The 22833-nt window shown below is 40.0% G+C and overlaps 2 protein-coding genes across 10 annotated transcripts in view; both read left to right on the top strand.

Moving 5' to 3' along the window:
* Positions 1-6278, top strand: part of LOC106945964 (adenylate cyclase 9) — a 46901-nt gene extending 40623 nt beyond the window's left edge. For both annotated transcript variants that reach the window (XM_015029991.1, XM_015029990.1), the window contains exon 11: positions 14-6278. In XM_015029991.1, coding sequence (XP_014885477.1) covers positions 14-976 — 963 coding nt within the window. In that variant the 3' untranslated portion in view covers positions 977-6278. The remainder of the gene's footprint in view (positions 1-13) is intronic.
* A 1689-nt stretch (positions 6279-7967) lies between these two features.
* Positions 7968-22833, top strand: part of crebbpa (CREB binding lysine acetyltransferase a) — a 36992-nt gene continuing 22126 nt past the window's right edge. For 4 of the 8 annotated variants that reach the window (XM_015029989.1, XM_015029984.1, XM_015029983.1 and 1 more), the window contains exons 1-3: positions 7969-8885; positions 16211-16932; positions 21780-21959. In XM_015029989.1, coding sequence (XP_014885475.1) covers positions 8798-8885; positions 16211-16932; positions 21780-21959 — 990 coding nt within the window. In that variant the 5' untranslated portion in view covers positions 7969-8797. Of the gene's footprint in view, positions 8886-16210; positions 16933-21779; positions 21960-22833 lie in introns of all 8 variants that reach the window. The other 4 variants (XM_015029987.1, XM_015029985.1, XM_015029981.1 and 1 more) reach the window with 2 other exon arrangements.

The raw sequence follows: 22833 nt of genomic DNA, 5'->3' as shown, positions 1-22833 counted from the left end.
CTCTTTTGCTCAGGAGACCCAGAGCTACTCCAAGAACCACAACAGCGTGGGGGTGATCTTCGCCAGCATCGCCAACTTCAGCGAGTTCTACGAAGAGAGCTACGAGGGCGGGAAGGAGTGCTACCGCGTCCTGAACGAGCTGATCGGAGACTTCGACGAGCTCCTCCGCAAGCCCGAGTTCAGGAGCGTGGAGAAAATCAAGACCATCGGCTCCACCTACATGGCGGCGTCGGGGCTCAACGTCCAGCAGACGGGGGACGACGAAGACGAGTCGCCCCACGCGCACCTGAGGGCGCTTTTCGATTTTGCCCTGGAAATGATGGGCGTCCTGGACGACTTCAACAAGAACATGCTGGGGTTTGGTTTCAAGCTGCGCATCGGGTTCAACCACGGGCCCCTGACAGCGGGGGTGATCGGCACCACCAAGCTGCTCTACGACATCTGGGGGGACACGGTCAACATAGCCAGCCGGATGGACTCGACCGGCGTGGAGTGTCGGGTGCAGGTGAGCGAGGAGAGCCACACCGTGCTCAGCGCCATGGGCTTGGAGTTCGACTACAGGGGGACGGTCAATGTCAAGGGCAAAGGCCAAATGAGGACTTTTCTCTACCCGAAAAGCGGGGAGAGCTTTTGCCAGGACCAAACGGAGCAGGCAGCCGGAGTTGGACCGACGATATTAACTTCCAGTAAGACTTCCTCCTCTCTTCCCAATCAGTCCTCTCCGCCCCGAAGCACTGTAAGGGCTGCAGGAGCAAAATCCGAGCCCGACCCGGCGACGAGCGTAGAAGAGAGGGATGAAGGATACAGGGACTTAGCACACAACCCTGAGGAGTCCCGCGACAGACACTTCAGCAGCCTTGCACGCTCCGAGCTAGGCCCAGCTGCGCAGACGGATCCCACTCCTCTCACGCTTCAGGAGGAGGAAGAGGCGAACGAGCTGACGAAGCTCAACGAGGAGTTTTACGCTCGTCTCTGATCGTAGATCCCGCCATTCTTCCATCATCTTCTTGTCCCCCGCTTCCACCTCTTTAGGACCGATTACAGATGCCGGCAAGGACGTCTCTTCCTTTCCTCCTTTGGCACAGAGGAAGCAGCGGACTGTTTTAACGCACACTGCGGCTTCGGCGGCTTGAAATTGGGGCCGGGAGGGCTGCCGCCACCGCCGCCGATCTTCTATGGGAGCGTTGCCCGAGCGGCTCTAACCGTGGATTTTGGAGCTGTGCTGAGCACAGCGGCTTGTCGCGATGAAAAAGCATGAAGAAGGAGGAAAAAGGAACACTTTTAAGGTGTTATGTCTTTTCTTAATATTTTTATTAAGTGCCTTCAGGACTAGAACAGTGAACGAACAAATATGAAAAGTGAACAAGAGTTGAACAACCCAGACTACAGAACGTGCTGTAGTCTCTTATTTCATCCTTTATTTTTTAATGCAAGTATTGTTTTTCTTCTTTTTTTATTTTTATTTTTTATAAATCATTACCTTTGTGCCATATCAATCGCTAAGGGAAAATCATTTTAGTTTTTATGTGAGTGCCAACGCTGTGTTATGGGCTTAGTGGGAAATTAGGGGAAAATTGAGGGAATTACACAAAGCAGTGTTAATATTACATATACTGCTTTGACATAAGGGCCTAAATACAGTACTCATTTATGCCCAGAGATTCACTTATAAGATGATATGCTGCAAAAGCAGGCTGCTTCGATGATTTAAAAAAAAATTTTTTTTAGCTTGTGTAGCAACTTGACGAACATTTTAAGCACAGTTCTTGCACAGTGTTTTTGTTTTATTTTTACCACTTGTATTTAGCAGTTTGTACAGCTTGATTGCTTCTTAAGAGACGTTGGGGAAAGATCTTACAGTAAAAAAAAAAAAAACTAAAGAAGCACAAAAGCTTAGACACATAAGGGAAAATAGATCTGAACAAGATGTGTTTCTGAAGCAGGGACACCATCGGAGAACAGGAAGGCACTTTAAACACCCACAGTGCCTTGCAAAAGTATTCATGCATCTTGAGCTTTTTTTTTTTGTTGTTGTTGTTGCATTTTTGTCATTTTCCAGTTTCCTCAATGTATATAATTGGGATTTTATGCAATAGATCAATACGAATTAGTGTAAAATCAGTACAAATATCGTTGAGAATGATTGAATGAAATCTGAAAAGTGTGGCAGTCATTTGTTGTCAGCCCTCCCAAGTTAACCCCTCGTAGAACCAACTTTTTGGTGCAAGTTCCTTTACACGTCTAGAGACTTAAGTATTCTTCTTTCCAAAAACGACACAGGCTCAGTCCCACTGAGAGCTTTAGTGAAAAGAAAAGGCAATTCTAAGCTCTTGCGCTGATTCCAAGTCAAATTTTCACTTTATTTAGGTCATTAAGACATGAGCAAGCTTTGGCCCAAATCGTTCCTGTGTACCTCTGGCTCAGTTTCACGCTGAAAGGTGAACCTTCAGTCTTTGTGAATTCCTAACAAGTTTTTCTTCCAAGATTTGGAGCTGCTTACTCCATCCTGAAGAAAAACATCCCCACATTTTATTTTTTATTTCAGCCTTGAGGCATTCTGAATATAGACCAAAACGTTCAGATTTGAGTGTCCTTGGTGAAAACGTGAATTGCATCGGATTAGTTGTGTTGAATCGTTTTTTTTTTATATATATATAATTTAGTAAGCGATTAATCATTAAATGGAGAATAGAGATTCAAAAAAAAGAAAAAGAAAACAACATAGTCAAAGCAGTAATTAAGCCAAAACTGTACAAAAGATATATACATTTTATACTTATGAGTTTAAAAAAAAACTTTATCAGTAAATATATTTTACCCAGAATTTCTCAAGTGACAAAGTGTTAGCTTTATTCTGCTCAAATCTCGTAAAATAAATAAATAAATAAATAAAATCTCGTATTAAGTGGATTTTTCTGTCCAATTATTGATTGGTTAATCCGAAAAAAACAATCAACAGTCTAACCCTACAACATATTGATTAAGTTAGGCTGAGCTTTTTCACATGTTGATGTTAGAAGTATTTTATTTAGCTTTGCTACAAATGATCAGTCACTAACAGAATGCTATCTTGTTGCATTTAAGGCAATAAAATGTTTATTTTCTTATTTTAAAAAAGGAATTAAATTATTTATCTGTATTTTTAATGTATTTCCAATATTGTTTGAAGTAAGCGTAAATAGTTAAATAAAAACTCTGCAGAATTTGCCCATTCTCTGTCTGATTAAACATCAGGATAAATGATAAAATAATCAATTACCAAAATAATTGGTTAGCTGCAGGCCTATCCTCATCTTACTAGGATGAATGGATGCACACACCTCTTTAATTCTCCACCAATCTGTGCTGGTCTGTCACATGAAATCCCTCGCTTCGCTTCAGCACATTGAGGTTTCTGCTTGTAACATGACAACATGTGAAAAAGCTCGATGACTATGAGGATACTTCTGGAATGTGCTGTCAAGTGGAACCATGATCTGCTTTTTGAGGATGCAGTATACTCTCTTCCCCTCCTGGATTGAGAACGTGAAGGAGCAAATTCAAAACCAAAGGTTTTTTTTAGTTTGCTTCACCTGGAAGCTTGTCTACAAGTGAGATGGGAGTTTAGAAATCAAATCAACTTTGGGGTGTTGTGTACCTTTAATCGGGAACGTGAGGAACAATCGCAGTCCACACGCGCCTGTTCTGTGTCCAGACACAGCTCATCTACAGTTCACTGTGTGTTAAACCTCTGAGTCAAACTGTGTGACGCTCCATTGGTCACCTTTACTGCTTGAAACAAAGGAACAACAACAAAAAAAAAAAAACTGAAATAAAATGAATATAATTTCCCTACTGTGGGACAACAAAGGATACTTCTATTCTGTTGAGTTAGCTGAATTTGAGTTTCGCACTACAGTTTGCTGTTGAAGTGTTGGGACATTTCACGGCTTCTTCCCCGGGGAAGGAGCCCTCTACTGTATCGATATTGTGCCACTTTAATGGAGTGATCTGTAAGTGAAGTGCAACAACACCTAGTTGATTGTTTTGTGGTGCCTAAACTTATGGCTGTTTTTTCTTTGTTTTTGTTTTTTCCTTTTTCAGTATTTTAGTACACTTTTTGTTTTTGTTTTTTAAATAATACATTTTTCATAAGGACGATTTGATTATGATTGTATGTTTTAAGAAAATGGAGCTCCCACAACGTTTGCTGCAGGTTGGAGTTGACAGATTTCACGCGGTTGAAATCCAACGGGGTTTCGCATCGAATCACTGCCGCAGTTTGCTCTTTTGCCCTTTCACTTCCCCCTCATGTTCGGTTTCTTCTCCTCAAACCACATGTCTCTCTCTTGTTGTGTGTGTGTGTGTGTGTGTGTGTGTGTACTGTGAGACATCTAACTTTTACCTAAAGTAAATAAGAGAAAAGATGCAAAAGGAAATCCTTGAGATTAGGCAATCTTCAGTGTTTCATTTCTTTGCTGCTGCTGCCTCCTCGTTTGTACAGGAATTACATTATTTACATTTCTCTGTTAGAGCCGGGCTGGGAGAGGGAGGGGGAGGGAAGAGCATGTGTTGTCATTGCAGAAAAAATGTAAAAGGGAAAAAGACCTTCTCTATTCTCAGTACCTGTCAGGAGTATTTATATCGCCTAGACGTTTTCACATCGCGTCTCATTACAACCACAGACTTGAGTGTACTTTATCGGGGACTGCATGGGAACAATTTTCAAGTCTTTCCACAGATTCTTTGTTGGATTCAGGTCTGGACTTTGACTGGGCCATCCTAGCACATGATTGTGCTTTGATATAAGCCATTCCATCATAGCTCTGGTTATTAGTTTTAGGGCTTCTTGTCCAGCTGGAAGATGAACCGTCACCCTGGTCTTAAGTGTTTTTGTCTAACGCTGCTTTTAACTTCTCCGCAACATTTTCCCTCAACCCGTCTACTGTGCTTCTTGGTCAATTTGTGGCTGTTTCCTCACTAATGTTCTCTCTCTAGCAGCTGGATTTCTACTGAGATTAGATAGATTCTTATTTTATTAGTGGGTTACTTCTGAATGCAATAGAGTAAGGTGCAGTATGTAACTTTTTTGAACAATATGTTTATGTATTTATTTTTTTACCCATTTACCATATTTGTTTAAATTGAGACCAAGTAGTGTTGTCACTCAAGTGCTTGTACACGCTGCTAAATGTGCATGCATTTAGCACCATTGCAGGAAAATAGTTTATTTTCCGTCACTGGTGGCCGTGCTGACTAGCCTGAGCATTCACAGCAGGCTTCGGTGTGGAGGAATGTAACAGAGAGCAAGAGGGGGAGGGTTTGAACTGTGCATACACAAGCATGATTGACAGCGCAAAGACCTTCCTCCTGACTCTGATTGGTTGTTTCTGCAGATGACAATCGGACCACAAGCAGGAGGCAGTGGAGTTTGATTTTTTTTATTATTTTTTTTCACATATTATTCAACTCATTTTATACTGTCAAAACGTAGCGACAGTTTTAATAATTATGTGTAAGACATATTGTTTTAAAAGTTACACACTGCAACTTTAAAGACTTATCTAAAAACAAAAGAAAATAAAGCCACATATCATTTTCTGCCCACTTCACAGTTATGTGCTACGTTGTATAAAGTCCAGATAAAGTACATCAAAGCGTGTGGTTGTAATGTGGCAAAATTAAAAAAAAGTTCAAAGGCTGTGAATACTTCCGCGAGCCTCCATATCCATCTGCCTCATCTGTAGCATAGAAAGACGTTTGGTTACCTCTGCCACTGGGCATCCCGCGCATACACAATCAGTGCCTTTTTTTTTTTTTTTTTCTTAAATTGTTGTGTGTGTGAAGTGTGGTTATAGTGTCAAATGATTTAACCCTAATTGCATTAATACCATGAGAATCCAAAGAAGCATCTTCAGCAGACGTCACAGTAGCTAGAGACAAAAATAGTTATGTGAGACTTCAGTCATAAGCTCTCAAAATGTTTTTTTTTTTTGTACACTTGTGATTCATATTCCCAGATCGCTCGCTTTTGATGAGCCACAGCACAAAAAAAATAAATAAATAAATAAAGTTGGAGAAAATACTAGGTCTTTTGTGAAGGAAGGTTTCACACACATTTTCTTGACGACCTTTACGCCTTATGTTGTTAAGTAATCCTGTGTGAGTTTTAGGCCATGGCAGCACAACATACAAAGAAAAAAAAGAAGAAAAAAAGAGATTTCACAAGTTGACAAGTGCACCACCTTTCCAGTAGCACACATCTGTATACAGCCACAAATAAAACATTACATTGAAAACTACCGAGTCTGTGATTTGTGTACCAAGGAGAGGAGTTTGTCTCGACTGCATGCGAGTTCTCTTGTTCCTTTTGATTCTTCACTATACTCGCACTGTAATCGTTTCTGGACTAAGAATGAAGAGTTTGTTCAAAGGGAATCAGACGATCCAGTCACAGACTTACTTTTACGATTACAGCGATCAATGCTCAAAAGTAAAGAGCCAAGCCCATATCATGACACTGCCTCCACTGAGCTTCGAATGCGGGTTAAGTCTGATGAAATCTTTTAGGTTTCCATTTATTTGTCATTTAATTTCATCACTGTGTGTTGGAAAACCCTCAGCATGCATCAGAAATAAGATTTGGTTGTGTAAGAAAAAGAAGCGCCAGTGAAACAGCATGACTCCATTGTTCGTCTAGATGATGACGTTAAAGCAGCTCCCACTAATATTCTGGATGTTCCAGAGTAGAGTTGGTTGATTTTGAATGCATTTGCTATATTTTCATAACAGAGATTCACGGTGTGTTATCTGAGTGCATCACCTTATGCGTCTTTTATCAACACATGGTCCTGAAAAGCACTCATTGTTTATTTTATTGTAATATTTTATTCATTTAATTTGTTACATTTAATTTAATTGTTTTTTTGTTTGTTTTTTTACATGTGCATGTGTCAGAAAAGAGAAAGGGGTGTTTATTAGCGAACTGTTCAATGTGTGTATTGGCTTAAGAGGGAGTCATAATGTAATCCAGTTCTTTTTTCCAGTATGAAAGAAATAAATACTGAAGCAGAATACTGCAGATCAAAATGCAGAACTCAAGATCCACAACATGCACACTGATGTCTAATCAAAACCTGCTGCTGTCGTGTGTTCCTGCATTGTTTCAAGATGCCTTGTTAATATAACGGATGCCTTCTAAAACTTGCTGTTCATTGGCCTATGGGCTTAAGAGGATCAAAAACATCCACAGCATCCTAACATAATGCTGAACAAACCTACAATGGATCTTTAGTGTGTAGAATGGAAAGATAATATTTTTCTTCTGGTTTATAAGCAATTTTCATTATAAAAAGTATCAAATTATTTTGTATTTTGTTTATGACAATGTTAATAGAAAAGAACTTAATGTAATCACAGAATTCTTACTAAGAAGTTCTTTGCCTGATTTAGCTAATTAATTAAGTTAACAAATTAGAGAATTGCCCATTACTCTAGGTTTTAGAAAATTAATATGGAAAAAAATTAGAAAAATAATATACTCTTTTCAATAAAATGTTTTCACAAGATGAAATCTGGAAAAAGCACAAATACATACAAAAGTATGAATATGAGAACATTAGAGAAAATAAAATGAAGGATCAAAAGAACAGTACATATAGAAAAGGAAAAAAAGCAAAGGCAGATAGTTGTAAATATGCTTATTTTATTTCACAGGAGTGAGGTTCTAAAATATTAATTCTGTTCATCAGAGAGCCATACAGGTTTGCATTCAATATTTCAAAATAAACATTTTCCCGTGTTTTTTTTTTTTTTTTTTTTAATTGTCATTCACTTTATTTACATTTACAGCGGTGGAAAAAAAATTAACGAGCACTATGAATTGCTTCATAATTCATAGTGCTTGAGCGCCCCCAGCGGCGCCCAGCGGCAGTGTTTTTACGCAGGGCGTGATTGTGCGGCCCCTCCCCCTCCACAGTCGATCTGGAAAAGAAAAAAAAAAACTTTTTTGTATCGAAGGAATCAACAGCCGCCATCTTGTCGTGGCTCGGAATTGGGATTTCGATCCAACACTGGGTTTCGCGTAGAAATACAGCATCATTACCTGGCTATGACAGCGTCCTTCTGTCGAAAACGAAACCTTAACGTCGCTCCCGGAACATTTTGTGCAAAAAAACTGGAATCGGAACGGTGGTCGTCGGGCAGAATTGCTCCGTATATCTGATTTCCCCTTCAGAGTGCGGCGATTCGAGCCCCCTGTCGCCCGTTCGGGAGCAGCATTGTTTACCGTCGGCAAGCGGAGGAGCAGGTCGCGGCTTTCGAGGAGGATTTTTCAAAAAATTGCATTTTTGTGCAAATGTGCATTTTTGCGGAGCTTCGCGCGATTTTTGCATGAAGAAATTTGACGTCACGCAAAATGGGTACTTTAAACATTTAGAAATTACGACTTTTTGCCCGATATGCAGCAATCTCCCTGATTTATCCGGATTGACTCGTTGAAGCTCGATTTTTACATGGGGACTCTTTTATTTTGGGTTATTTAATGGTAATAATGTGGGTGTTGGGTGTTGGATTATCATGGGGTGAATGGCGGTGGCGGAGCGGGGCGCTATTGCATCTCTTTTGAAAGACGTTGACTCTTAACAGCGAGGAGTAGCTAACAGTTACCAGAGCTGGTAGCAGGCAATTAGCCAGTTAGCTAACTAAGCTGCCAACTTGCTAATGTGCTAACTGGGAAGGCTCCGGCTGATAGAAGACAAACTTCCCTGTCATAAGTTAGTGCAAAAATAAAGAAGCCAGACAGACTCTGAAGACAACTATGGCTGAAAACCTGCTGGATGTTGGACCTCCCAGCTCCAAGCGACCGAAACTAAATTCACCTGCCCTATCAGCGTCTGATGGACAAGGTAAGGCCTGAACACGCTTTCTAAATAGCAAAAAACTATTTTGACTATTCGCACTCACCATTAGACCCTCTGGTATAGCTTACTAACTCCTACGTATCAACCAAGAGGCACACTTTCAGATTTGATAACAGGTGAGTTCGGCAAACTGGTGGGCTGGCTGGTTTACGGTACTGTTATGGTTTCGTTCTCTCTGCACAATCCCTGTTTACGTCGACGCATTGTTGGGTAGCATGGCATTAATTCAGTCTGGCAGACCTGCACAACTCCAGTCCTGGACACATAGCTGCAGTCAATAGCAAGCTTCCTGTGTGTTGTTAGCTAGCTCGGTCCGTTCCTCACTGTCATTTCAGCTCGTGCGTGTGTTGAGAAAATAAGACAATAAACCAACGATATTTATGCCCATACGCCTTTAAAAGTATTGCTATATGTGCTTAAACAAAATGTCTACAGACGTGCTGTGTCCGGATTGAAAATAAACTATTTCATTTGAAACATCCATAAAACAACTTCAAAAGGATGCTAAATCAACTGTGTTGGGTGAAAACCTGTGATTCTAGGGTAGTTTGTGTCCTTAATTAGCACTGCAGCCCTTGAAAACTTGATTATAAATAAAGAACATTAATTTACAATTATTATTATTTTTTTAATTGTCAAGACATTATATGCTAGATTAGGCATTTCCTTGCAAGTACCAATTTCTAAGTCCAATGCTACTTTAGACCAAATCTGTAAGCAATATAACAAATGCAAGTAAGACAAAAATGCCATATTGCTAACAAGAATTTTAAAAATTATATTCTGGGAATTTGTGCCTTGTTGTTGAAAATTCTACATATAGAAGTGAATCAATGAAAAAGCTATAGCTAGTTTAGAGGTGAAAATACAGTGAGGAGCGCAAGAAACTGGCTGATATTAGCGTCCCTTCTCTAACTGCAGCTTTATGTGTTTTTCTCAGCATGTGCTTAAAAATGTAGGGTTACATGTAAAGTTAGAAGTGTAGAAACTTTTCAGAAGAGTTGTACTCTAAATTTCTCTCCTAAAGAGCAATACAAAAACTCTCAAGCGATGCCAAGATCAAGTGTCTATGTTCTAAATTAACATTTTTACCATGACGCTCATGCTGATTTCACTTCTCTCCAGGAATTCAGGTGGTTTTGTTGCCTCCAAGTACTGCAAATGAATAAAAAAATAAAAAGTGCGTGCAGCCGGTTCTAATTTTGAATCGAGCGGAGAAGGAAGGAATCCGAGGACAATCACTATTCTGTTCTGTTCAGCCTCAATAGTGAGACTTAATGACATACTCGGATTATCAAAATCACTTTAATCAGCAGAAATCATCCCGTTCCTTCTTGTAAAATATTTCGTAATTGAAATCGATAATGGAAAATATATACTTTTTTTTTTTAAACAAATACTACAGCTTACCTTCTTGTTGACTATAAAGAATGTAAATGCTGAACTTCAGATAAAAACATCTACTCATTCATCAAATCACTTGATTTCTGGGATAAAGGTAGTTGAAAACATGACCTCACTTAATATTTGGTTGATTTAAAAACAACAACAAAAAAAATCTACTTGCCCCAAGTAAATTAAATAAAACCCTCATCCGTAACCCCTTTCTATGTTGCTGAGAAATAATCATCTGGATATAAGAGCTGCACAATATATCAAATTGCAATCAGCATCACAAAGTCAGTTTACAGAATATTGCAAATAACTGCTTGGAGGCAATATTTGGTGAAATACTCCCCATTTCCAGTGACTGGCATTCACACTCTGCATATTTTAGCAATATATTTGCCAGTTATACGGATTCTAAGCGCCCTTATTGCTCACGCCTGATCTTTATGTTTATTGGCTGAGACGCTGAAGCTCCTGGAGAGTAATGTGGGTGATTGTAAAGAAATAAAAGTTAGAAAAAATGCATTTCAATCATACGATCATCACTGCAGTTTTCAGCAATAGTATTGCAATTTCATCCCAGTCTAGCAGAAATGGTTCCGCTGATGACAGATGAAGATGTTTGCCGTTTAAAGATGTTTGAAAAGTGTTGCGCTACTGCTCTATCGGAGGACGATGTTACAGGTGTGGTGGATGAGAAAAGGGCTCAGTGCCAGAGCTTTGTGTAGCCTCTGATTTATAAAAACTAGACATGCATGTGTACACAGGCAAACCAGAAAAATGCAACACACGAGTGTTGTCTCCGTCATCTTCAAAATATACACTCAAAGAAATCGAAGGAGAGTTTGATAATCTCCTTTTTGGTGTAGATTAGTGAGCTGCCTCCTTTTTTAAGCCTCTTTTTGCTTGAGTTCTTACAAATGCCTCACACTGCTTTTCTTTTTTTTTCTTCAATAGGCATCTCTCTTGAAATGCAGCATTAAAATCTGCTTTATGCTTTGCATAAAAGTAGCTTGTAGTTTTCTCTTGCAGGCAGTGGTCTATTGGAGGCATTCATTTAAATCCATTCTTGCAGTTCGCCAGAATTCGATTGTGTGCAGAGATTAAATTTTTTTAGAGCTCCAAGGTCCTTTTCGTTTTTATTTTTACTTCTTTGCAATAGATGGCAAGTAGGGGCGGGCGATATGCACTTAAAAGTTTTATCACAATATTTTGTGGCACTATTGTGATGATAATGAAACTTACTACTCTTTTAGGGGCGCAGCAATCGTCGCCCCACAAACACAAATGACGCTCTCGAAAAACTACCCATTTGTACTATGATTCTTTAGGACTCCACTCACATTAATAAACTAAACTGCACACAGTTGCTGCATTTAATATTATTTTCACATGTATTTATGTACTGACAAACAGTGGAGGAAATGGTAAAAGACAGTAATTCCGACAACACGGACAGTTTTGAGGATTTTCAAACGTCATTAATTGAATTTGTCATGACAACAATAAGTAAAAAATTCTTAAGAAAATTATCGTAACAAATGATGAGCGATAAATGCCCTCCCCTAAAAGCAAGTCTAACGTGCTGTTATTGATTGATTGGTTAGTTGGGACATCTGCTTGGGCGTCCAGCTTACAGCAGTTTCTCTAGGCTGTGGTATCGCATTAAAATGAATGGTTAAAGGGAAAAATTTTCACTGTTTTTAAATCTTTTACCGTTGTCAAACCTTGAAATAAATTAAAAGCAGCAACATGACTGGCCCCAATCTACTGCTTTAATTTGTATTTATGAATCGATGAATAAGTATAAACAATCCAGACAATACCATGGAACCTCACCTTTTACTTTGCATTAAACAAGACTGCATCCCAGTCCAATAATTCACAATGACAAAAAAATCTGTTTTTGAGAGCCAAAGACAGATTCTTGTATGAGACGGCCAAATATTCTGTTGCCAACACGTACGCATCAAATCCAAATAAGAGATGAACTGTACGCTCATGGAGAAACACCATTTATATCTCTGCCTGCGGGCAACTAGAAAAACCACGAGAAAAAGAAATGGGAAGAGATGAGAGGGATATGCTCACCACCAATATTTGTGTAAATTGGCTTTAAATGCACCATGAAATGGCCTCTAATTTTTCTACTTCTACATCAATATCAAAGCCTTTCCCCCCCCCCACATGCGTCGAAGGCCTGTAACACTGTTTATGTTGTTCGAACCCTTTAGAAGTTCCTCTGGGAAAATCTATACCCCGACGTTCACACGGACGCAACTGTCTTTTCACGCCGAAGACATCCAACGTTATTGGTTGTTTTATAAATGCCACAAAGGGACAACGTCACATCCTTAAGCTGTTGTGTCCCATCCCAAAAAAATCTTCCCCAATGCTCTAGTTAAAGTGACAAAACCCACAGCATAAAGGTAATATTAATAAAGTCAGGAAACGAGTGCAACATTCTGCAACGTTTCTGATCCAAAGAGACATTTTTGTGTTCAGCCCTCCTAAGTAAAATTTGTCTTTAGCTAAAAACCGATGAGCCCCAAGAACAAAACATACCATTACTTTGCAAGTTTTAAAAATTCATACTTTATAAAAATACGTTCTCTTGCTTTGATGACATTAAGAAATTAAATCTTTTTGCGGGGTTTCAGTAAAACTCTTACAATGAGGGGTAGGGGGAAATAAATGTATTGTGTAGAAGAAAGCCTGCTCAATCATTCCCAACTCCATGACACGTGAAATTTCATATTTATATGTCGATCAATAAATCATGCGCATTGTTTGCAGAAAAAAGACTTGTTCCATTGGTGGTGGTTTGTTGTGGGAAACGATGGACTAATAAAACTTTTTGTAAATTTCTTATTTATAAAAACGGTCACCTTATTCGACTTTGGCCAAAGTTAATAGGAAACAGACAGTAGACTGTGGGAGAGAGAAACTATTTCACTTTACAGCAACAAACTTTGTATTTTGAGATTTTATGTGGTAGACAAACACAAAGCTATGAAAAGTTGTGAATTAAAAAGAAACTGAAACATGTAGGCGTCCTTTTGGTTTCTCTTAAGGGCATTCAACATTTATTTGGTGACAAATGGAAAGCCTTCAGCATTGATAACTTGCTACCTGTGTTGGTCCGTCTAAAGAACCTTAATACGATGCCGTAATGTTTGTGGCTGTGACGTGGAAAAGTTCCCAAGGTACGAATCGTAGATGTGAAGTGATAATGAAACAGAAACAAGACGACGTCACTTCTTTTCAGCCTGTGTACCATGCTTGATTACTCACATCGTTCAGAAATGTCCTGGTAAATTCACCAATCTGACCTTTGTAATCTTGTTTACATAATTCTCCTAAACCACTGGCACAAAACAAAAACTAAAAGAAATATAATAATTCTGAATATTTATAGTCTGGTTCTCCATTGAGAACTAAACTCTCAGATCAGATTAACTTTACAATTTTGCTCTATTTGGACATAAGTCAAGAGGAAAAAAAGCACAGTTTGAAAAGAATAGTCGATTACCTCAGCAAACCTACACTTTATTCCAAACTAGTAGTTTGATTTGGGACACAGACAAAAAAAAAAAAATCCACTAAAAATGAAAAATCTTTGTCACATTTATTTTAGGTTGCTAGGCATGTTTGTTTGCACTGATGTAGTTTAGGATTCGTCAGTGCAACTTCTGGTTTTCTTGTTCTACTTTTATATTATTTTAAACGCTACGCAATCGTATGAAGTTTTTTAAAATCAAGAGTGATCTTTCAGAGGGCTAGAACTTCTTGTTGTACCGTTAAAAGCCTGAGTTCTTCGTTTTTCAATTTGGGACGAATTCCACTTAGTATCTGATCTAGAGCTACTATTATTACCCGTTCTGACATCTTGATCACATTTGCTGCTTTTATCGCTCTGAGGGCTTTTGAGGAGTACAAGTAGTACCCGTTTGAAACGATCCAATTCAGGGCGCGACAGAGAAACCTTTCTGGGGTTTTTCGTCTAACTACAGGATCAGAGTCGAACATGGGCCAGTAAGGCCTTAGTGTTATAGAGAGGTGCCATATGGGGGGGGGGGGGATTGGTGCTTTACAAAGACATGTTTTTGTTGGTGCGATCGCTGTGATTTGTTGTTCTTGCTATCTGTCCTGTTTGTCCTCTAGTCGCTGCTTGTTGACTCATCTTGGTGACGTGATGGAAACAACCAGAGTCCTTAAAACAAAAAAAAAAGTCCCGTTCAGTTTGCATAGCCCCAATTCACAACATGAGTTCACCTAAAAAACGTTTAAGACGAACAAATCTCAAACAGGTGTATAAAATATTTAATCAACTGAATCTGATTTATATCAATGCAGTCTAATCGCACGGAATTGGACTCAGTCAATTCAGTATAACTGCTATTCTGATACAATGCTGTCAATTAAAGTTAGAGTATGTAACTTTTATTAAAAAAAATATATTTTTTACATATTTGTTTAAACTGTCAGTATGTCATGACAATATATCATAAGACAGATAATCTATGAAAATAAAAAATCAATCTCAAGCACCCTCTCAAAGTTCTACTGCTGTCTGCAAAAATACACAGCTCCCGGCCAGAAACAACCAATCAGAGCCAGGAGGAGGGGCTTAGCGCTGTCAATCATGTTTGTGTACACATTATTATATTGTTTTTGGGATCATTTTGAGCCAACGTTGAAATTGGTTCAATTAATTGCACAGCCTTAAAGCTCAGGATGAGTTTACACCCTGGAGATGAGAGGGCAGAAAAGAGGAAGGTGGAAAATAAAAGAAAAGCTCCGCTTTAGGAATCTGTTTGAGTTTTATCAGCTGTGTTTTGTTTGTTGCTTCACTCAGCATTTGAATCAGCATTTGACATCTCTAGATCCCATAAAGATGTCAAAATCTAATTTCATGTCTCCTAGAACAATGTGGGGTTTTTTGTTGTTGTGTTTAGGGATGCGCCGATTTATTGTCCAGCTGATTTATCTGGGCTGATTTCCTTTACTTTGGGAGATTTGCGATTGGCCAATACTTGCATGTAAAGCTGATCTTATATCCACTGATCTTATCAACCTCAGCAAAGGTTTAAAAATCAACCACTGTCCTCTTCTACTCTCTCTTGAGAGAGCTTTGACCACCAGGTCATGTCTGCATGTTTGCACTGAGTAGTCACCCCAACTTGGCGACTTTTTTGCTTTATTCAGAGACATTTCAGACAAAAAAATTAATATTTTCCAAAATCAGTAAACGGTGATCATCCAGGAAACTGCAATCGGTGCACCTGTAGTTATTTTTGCCTTTGCGTTGCAGGAGATTGTCTTTTGAAATACTGGAGCTCTCAAGTCGTGCATTGTGGAATAAAAATGATTGTACTTATCTGGTTTTAAAAACCTGTCAGCTGAACTGAGACATCAGTGTAGCATCAATTCTGCTTCACAGGCAGTAAAGGGAGACGCGTCGTCTCTTACTTGACCTTGCTTCATTTAGATCTTCTAGCCTTTGTATTTCACTATTTGGGCAAAACTTCAGTAAAGTGATTTTTAATTGAAAAAGTTGTTCTGTCTCAACACTGGCTAAGAGTTACTATTCCTTCCCAGGCTAACTACATTATGCTAACTTTTATGGTCTGTGTTTTTGTGTATAATTAAAGCAACAATTTGCATGTTTGTCAAAAAATAAATCTCCTCAGCTTAAATGTTTATTTGGTCTGGATCATTATAACGCATAAACTTGGAAGGTGAAACTTTGTTCCATTCTCAAGCTTTTTCCAGCCACTTTCAGGGATTTATTTATTTTTTTTTCAATATTGCCTTGTTTTTAGCTCTACCCATCCACTCCAACCTTATTGTTCTGGCAGACGCAGAGAAATTGTTCATGCCTTACTTTTCTGTTTTTCTTTCCTTTTGCATCCCCGTAGATCTGGGGTCTTTGCCCTGGGATGATTTGGAAAACGACCTTCCAGATGAGCTCATCCCAAACGGAGGAGAGTTGAGCCAGTTAAGCGGGCTACCTTCAAATGGCGGCGCAACACCTGGCGGCGGCGGCGGACCCGGCGGCACCGCAGGAGCTCTCGGTGGGGGCGCCTCCGTCGTCCCGGACGCAGCCTCCAAACATAAGCAGCTCTCGGAGCTTCTCCGAGCCGGCAGCACATCCAGCATCACGGGCACAGGGCTCAACTCGGCAAGCCCCCAGCCTGGCGGTATGGCTCCGCAGCTCGGTACCCCCCTGGGCAAGAGCCCCCTCGGCCAGGGTTCTCCCAACAGCCACTCGTCGCCTCAGGGCCAGAAACCGGGAACGCCAACTGGAGTAGTAGGACAGAACAGCAACAGCAACGCCGCAGCTATGGGCCTGAGCGCATCGGGGTTCAGCCAAGCTATGATCAACAGCAGCCCGGGTCACGCGGGACTCCTGGGTCAAGGAGGGCAACCTCAGCCCGGGCAGGTGATGAACGGCGGCCTCGTACCCAGCGCCGGAAGGGGACGGGGCGCCGGCGTGGCGGGGATGCAGTATCAAGGGCAGACGATACCGGGAAGCACTGCGGGACCGGGAGCATCTGGGAGCGCGTTGGTAGAGACTCTTACCCAGGGAGGACAGCAGATGGGAGCGCACGCCGCCCAGCAGGCGGGCAACATGAGCAAGGTGAGTCACGCTGCCGATGGTCCAAAAAAATAAAAATCAAAGTTTGCACTTCATATTGTAGCTGCATATTTTGGCAAACGTGCAATATGTCTCCTTCTGTGGTTGATTTGAATAGAGTTGTTAGTCATTCATAGGTTATTCGCAGCGGGTTGTGGGTGGAAAGTTTTAAAACTGAACTCGGTTTACCACAACTTGGTAAAACACTTTAATGACACGTGGTAATGATTTTGTGCTTGATGACATCACGATTAGTTAAAGTCATCTTAATTGCTACTGGAAATTTTATAAACTCATGATGAGACATATTCCATGATTTTTATTTTGGACTTTGAACCTTTGAAATCACAGTGTTCTTTTTTTTTTATTACCAAGAAAAGTAATAAAAATATAATTACATTATGGCAAAAACAATCAGTATATGAGAGATTGGCACCTCTTTAGAAAGTCATATAATTCTAAAGTGCTGCTCTGCTGTATCACTAAACAGTAAATAAGGCAACACTTAGCTGTATTAATATCCTTTATGGAAAAATATATTGGATTCAGTGTTGCAGTTAAACATTTATTTAAACGAAACTTGATTGCATGATTATATCTACTACCAGAGGAATGCATAGAGGAGCCGTTAGTTAGACTTAAACAACTTTTTCCAGCTATAGCCTGATCGTTTATGTGGTAATTATCCCATGGGGAGAGTCTTGCGTGTTTGCTTTGTTAAACTCGGCTCTATTTTTGGACGGGCAGTTGGTTAGACGTCTCCATGTGGTTAGCTACGAATTTCAGTCAAGCTCAAAGGTGTTGAATTTGGAGCAGGAGCTTCTTTCCTGGGTCAGGTGGACAGTCCAATTAGACGACGATGCCAAACAGACATCCAAAGTGCCTTTGGATCGACAGATCAATCTAACTTTAGAGCTCTGGAGGCACGGACCGGCTACCAGTTTCAAGGCAAGAATAAAATCCACTTCGGCTACCCGATGAAGACAAACGGCAACATGGAGGAAGAACGTAGCCCCACATGCAAAACATGCTTACAGACCACATCACTATTTAGTAAAGTTTATGCTGTCTTGAAATGAACCAGCTGCCGTTAGCGTCTGGCATTCGTGAAACAAATATCACCGTGTTCCTGTGGAATAATTGTGCTGGTCACAACTTGTCTGCATGAGTGTTCAGGAGTGTATTTGATTAATTTACAGTGAAGGCAAACGTATGGAGCTCCTCTGTGGCGTTGCATCGTTACTCCTTTAACAGAGCATGTATTTTGCATGAAAGCGTTCACACTCGTGATTTCTGTCGTGTCTGTGCGCGTACAATTTAAATATATAATCTGCTTTACGTCAAAATCTAAAACATAACAAAAAGTCGCAAACGTGATGCATTACGCCAATCAAAAGACTGTCGTTGTGCAATGTAACCTGATTTGTCTTAGCTATTGAATTAGTGGAAACACAGTTCATCTACTGGAGCTTAACTTCATCAGTTTAGCTTAATTGCGTTAAGAGCCAAAAATCTTTAAGCGTGAACTCACACGAACCTTCAGAGTCACATACCTGTGAGCTAAACACAGCTTCCAAAACCAATCAAAGTTGACCGTGACTGTAGAGATCGTGTTGATAGAACAATGTTCTAAAAGAACAATGAGGACGAACTCGTCCTCATTGTTCTTTTAGAACAGCTGTGGCAGTCTTAAAGACATTCAAGAAGCAAATCGCCTGTCCATTCACATTCACACCGCGGTATTTTTACCTAAGATTATCATAGCGTCATGATTTCGATTTCATTTCAGTCCAGGCCTAATCTGGAATGGGCCCCACCACAGCTACCCCAGAAGAAGTTTGGATTGGAGAAAATCCTCCCTATATTTGACGTGCAGCATCACATTTTTGTGTTCAAATTACAGTTCTGGCCTCTAAATTGTTCAAATCCGTCTAATCAAAAATAAAATTGACGCCCGTTTTGATGAGTGTATGCAAACTTCTCTTCACGTCTCTATCTCATGCGATCACACAAGCTAACGCACCTTAAAGTTTAGGAGAAGTGTAAAGCACAATGACATAAGGTGGTTTACAAGATGGTCACCCCGCAGCTTAAAAAACCCCACAAACATCACAGGTCTTTATTGAGCCTGAACAGCATGTTGTAAAACTCTTTCTGGGCGCTCCTTCCTTCCCAGCACATGTTCCTTTCCCCCCCTCTTTAAAATGTTCCTAAAGGAGAAAGTAATGCCGTTATGCCCACCAGCGCTCTCTTGTTTACCGGCCGGCTCACTTTGCCGCATCACTGATGTGGGGAGAGACGGATCTTGTAAAATGAATCGCTAACGACTACAAATGACTTTCATGGAAAGATGTTGGCCAGCTCCTCCTGAAAACCCGGTCTGGCAGCAGAGCGCTGAGGTGATAGTTGGCTTCTGTGCAGCCTGCCAACATGTGGAGTGTGTCTGAAAGGGGCGGGTAGGGCCTGAATGGGAAGAGTGACGGAGGGGAGTGTGTGTGTGTGTCTGTCCTCCCGCTCAGCTGTGTTGAAAGGCTGCCAGTGTCTGGTCGTCTCAGCTGGGTGTTTTTTATCTGGTCTGTTGGAGCGGTGTCAACAGCCTGAGGAGATACGGCCTGGCATGGCAGACTCTGCTCTGGTCTCCAGCTTCACGGATGAGAACAGCAGCAGCAAGTTAATCAGAGTGTGAAGCAAGGCAGACTGGAAAATTATCCTTAAGTGTTTTTTTTTTTAATTCAGCGTTTTTCTTTTCTTTAAATTCTGCTATTTTCTCAATTTTAGTGTTTTTACAAGGACATTTTTTTAAGTACATAAAGAGTATCTGTCCTTGAGTGTCCATGCATCCTTGAAAAGTTGTAAATTTGTGTGTCTAATATTTAGGCCTTTAAAAAAAAAAAGGTAAGTCGGCCTTAATTTTTGTCATGAAAGGACTATTTAATCTCATGTGGTTTTGTTTATTTTTCTCGCTGGATTTTTCTGTCTGGCAAAATCCTCAGTTGCACTCCGACATCTCAGTTACTCTCTGTGACTCGAGGTGATTGAGGCTACCGTTGACGAGGTTCTAATAAACCCTTGCTAGCTAGCTAGCTTTTTTTGCATCTCACCCTATTATGGATGATTGCTTCGACACACGGGGAGTGACGAACGGCGGTGATGGTCGAGAGTCCAGACACGGGACGAAGTAGTGCCAATGAAAGCTGAACATTTTTCAACGTGCCTTGTCACAAAATTTCCCATTAACGAACGAAGAGGGAGCGACGTCGCATAAGCACAAATTTGTCTCCGGTTGGCGGGGTGATGTTCGTTTTCAGCACTGGCTCACTTCTGTTGGCAACACATGCTAGGCTAGGTGGATTCTGTACATTTTAAGCTTGTATTTATGGAGGTTAAGGCTGTAGAGCCGTGTGAGAAGGACAAACCAGCTGCAAAGAGCCACAAATTTAGCTATTCTTGACTGTAATACTGTAGAATCTTCACTCCTCCTTCTACACCCCCCGCGTTGTTCACCTTTTATATTTCCAGTTTTTTTCTGTCTTAAATGTGATTCAAGGTGGCATTAAAAATATCTTTAAGTCTGAACTTTTACTTGCCAAAATGTGCAGGAATCCTGTATTGATGAGAATGATGTGTACCAAGTCTATATGAATTAGTATATTTCATTTAAATGAATGAGTTTGTTCTTTATGAATGTGTGAGAATAGGTTTTTTATGTCTTTTTTTATTTATTTTTTTTTTTGCTTTAGTCGCCTTTATTTGAAAGCTTTAAGACAGTAAAGTAGGTAAAGAGAGAGAGGGAAGACATGCAGCCGGGAATCGAACCTGCGACATCTGCGTCGAGGACTCGGAGCCTCCTTATGTGGGTTGTGCTTAACCCCTGCTCTACCACAACACTCCTAATCACTGGTCTTTAAAAAAAAAAAAAAAATCAAACTTGCCAATTTCAGTTTTGGCTAGTACTGGCTTTTAAATATTTTTTGTGATTGTTTTTGGTGCCAAATGTAGCGACAGTGTTTAAGTTGGCAAACGGTTGTGTGTGTGTTGTTAACCATGCAGACGGCGCCTGGGGGCCGAGTCTGTTGGTTTACCAAAAACTTATCTCTACCTATTAGTTAGTTTGTTTTTTAAATAAATTTCCTTGGTAATGTAAATCATAGATTATGCTTTTATATCTGTATATTATGAGTTTCACTTTTTCAATTAAATTAAATAGAATTTAAGTTTGGGATGATTGCATTAATAAAAATGTTGAAAAATCCCATTGTTGAAATCTGACAAAAAAAGAAAAAAAAGTTTGGTTTCTAAAAGTCTAAAAGGAGAATATGTACTACAGAAATATGCTCAACAACCGACTCAACTAAGCATTTTTAACAGATCTTAAAAACTCCAGCCACGCTGCTAATGTGTCTGTGGTTTTTATCTGATTGAATCGCTCCAAACTCGTCTGTTAACTTCCCTGACGCACAGAGGAAGCAGGAGGAGGAGGAAGAGCAACGCGTGGCGATTTAATTGTGAAAAGTCAATTCCAGTCATGCCAACAGCTTCAGTCACGCTGAGCTGTCATGGCACCCGAGCATCTCCGGACTAATTTCGGCCTAATCGAGGACAATTACTCTGGCACGGCTACTGTAGCGCTCGTTCTGGCGTGTGTGACATCTTGTAATGACAAACGGTAGTTGGTAGGGGCAGCGTAAAACAGTTATTACCCCGAGGTTCCCGAGCCAGAGTGAATGTGTGTGTTTAAACTGATAAATGTGAATATTTTTTGCTCAGACAGAAGTTTAAAAAAATTCTAAGAAGCAGCTTATAACAGTGTTGAATAATATCGTCTTCTGTGTCTCATGTGTCGTCTTCAGATGGGTCTGGGTAGCAATGGAAGTCCGTTTGGGGCTCAGCCTTACGGTCAGAGTGCTGCCGGACCGGGCCAGCAGCTAAATCCTCAGCAGCAGCTCCAGAACAAAGCTGCCCTTGCCAGCAGCCTGCCACCATTCCCCAATGAGCTCAAAGGGGCCGCTGTCACTAGCGGGCCAAATATGGTTTGTCCTTTTTTTTTCTTTTCTTTTTTTTAAATAGAGTCACATATTTTTGCTTTTAAACACAGCATTTATGTTACTATTTATATTTTAGAGTGATTCAATTTTTTAAAAAAGTAAGCCTGTAAAAGTGTGATGATTAAAAATGTGGTTAAGAATTTGAGTTCATCTAACTTTTGTGTTGGTTCTAAGAAAAAAAAAAACGTCTAGCCTACCTTTAAAATAAAACCCAAACAGCTGTAGTGGAGTGGTTTACGTTGGAGTGTGTTCACGTGTTGGAATGGCCCTGTCAAAGTTTAGAGCTAAATGTAATTGATAATCTGTTGTGAAACTAAAATAAATGGAGTTCAGTCGCCTTTCTTCCAGTCTGAGCCTGAGCTAAGTTTCAAAGAAAATGAGTTCAGTTACCAGAAAACTAGAAGCTGGAAATGAAACAGAAACGTGGTTCTAAAGAGGCTAAATATAAGGACATGCCACACTTTTCAGATTTCTACCAACTATGAATCCTGATATTTACACTTCCATGCATACAGCTGAATGTATAGATATTTATTTTCACCATTCCGAATATAAAACAAAAATTTCTCAATTATGCTGAACAGAAATGACCAAAGCAATTTAGTTTTTGTTTGAAACTGAAAAGCAGAAATAATTCCTAGTGCTTGTAAAGTTATATAACATTACTAAAGGTGTTAAAAGGTGATGATTAATGACCACCTGCTAAAAAAACAATCATGTTTGGAATAAATGGTGGATAAATGGTGTGGTTTTGTTGGTAAAATGTTGTCCTCTCTGACTATCCGTAACCGACGTAACGGCACCATCGTAAAACATGTAAAGACGAAGGATTTAAAAAAAAAATATTTTTTTACTTTAC

Source organism: Poecilia latipinna, unplaced genomic scaffold (assembly GCF_001443285.1).
Source record: "Poecilia latipinna isolate Pla-1442-1.1 unplaced genomic scaffold, P_latipinna-1.0 Scaffold169, whole genome shotgun sequence".
Classification (NCBI taxonomy): Eukaryota; Metazoa; Chordata; class Actinopteri; order Cyprinodontiformes; family Poeciliidae; genus Poecilia; species Poecilia latipinna.
The sequence above is the reverse complement of the archived record's forward strand: the minus strand, read 5'-3'. Positions and strand labels throughout refer to the sequence as shown.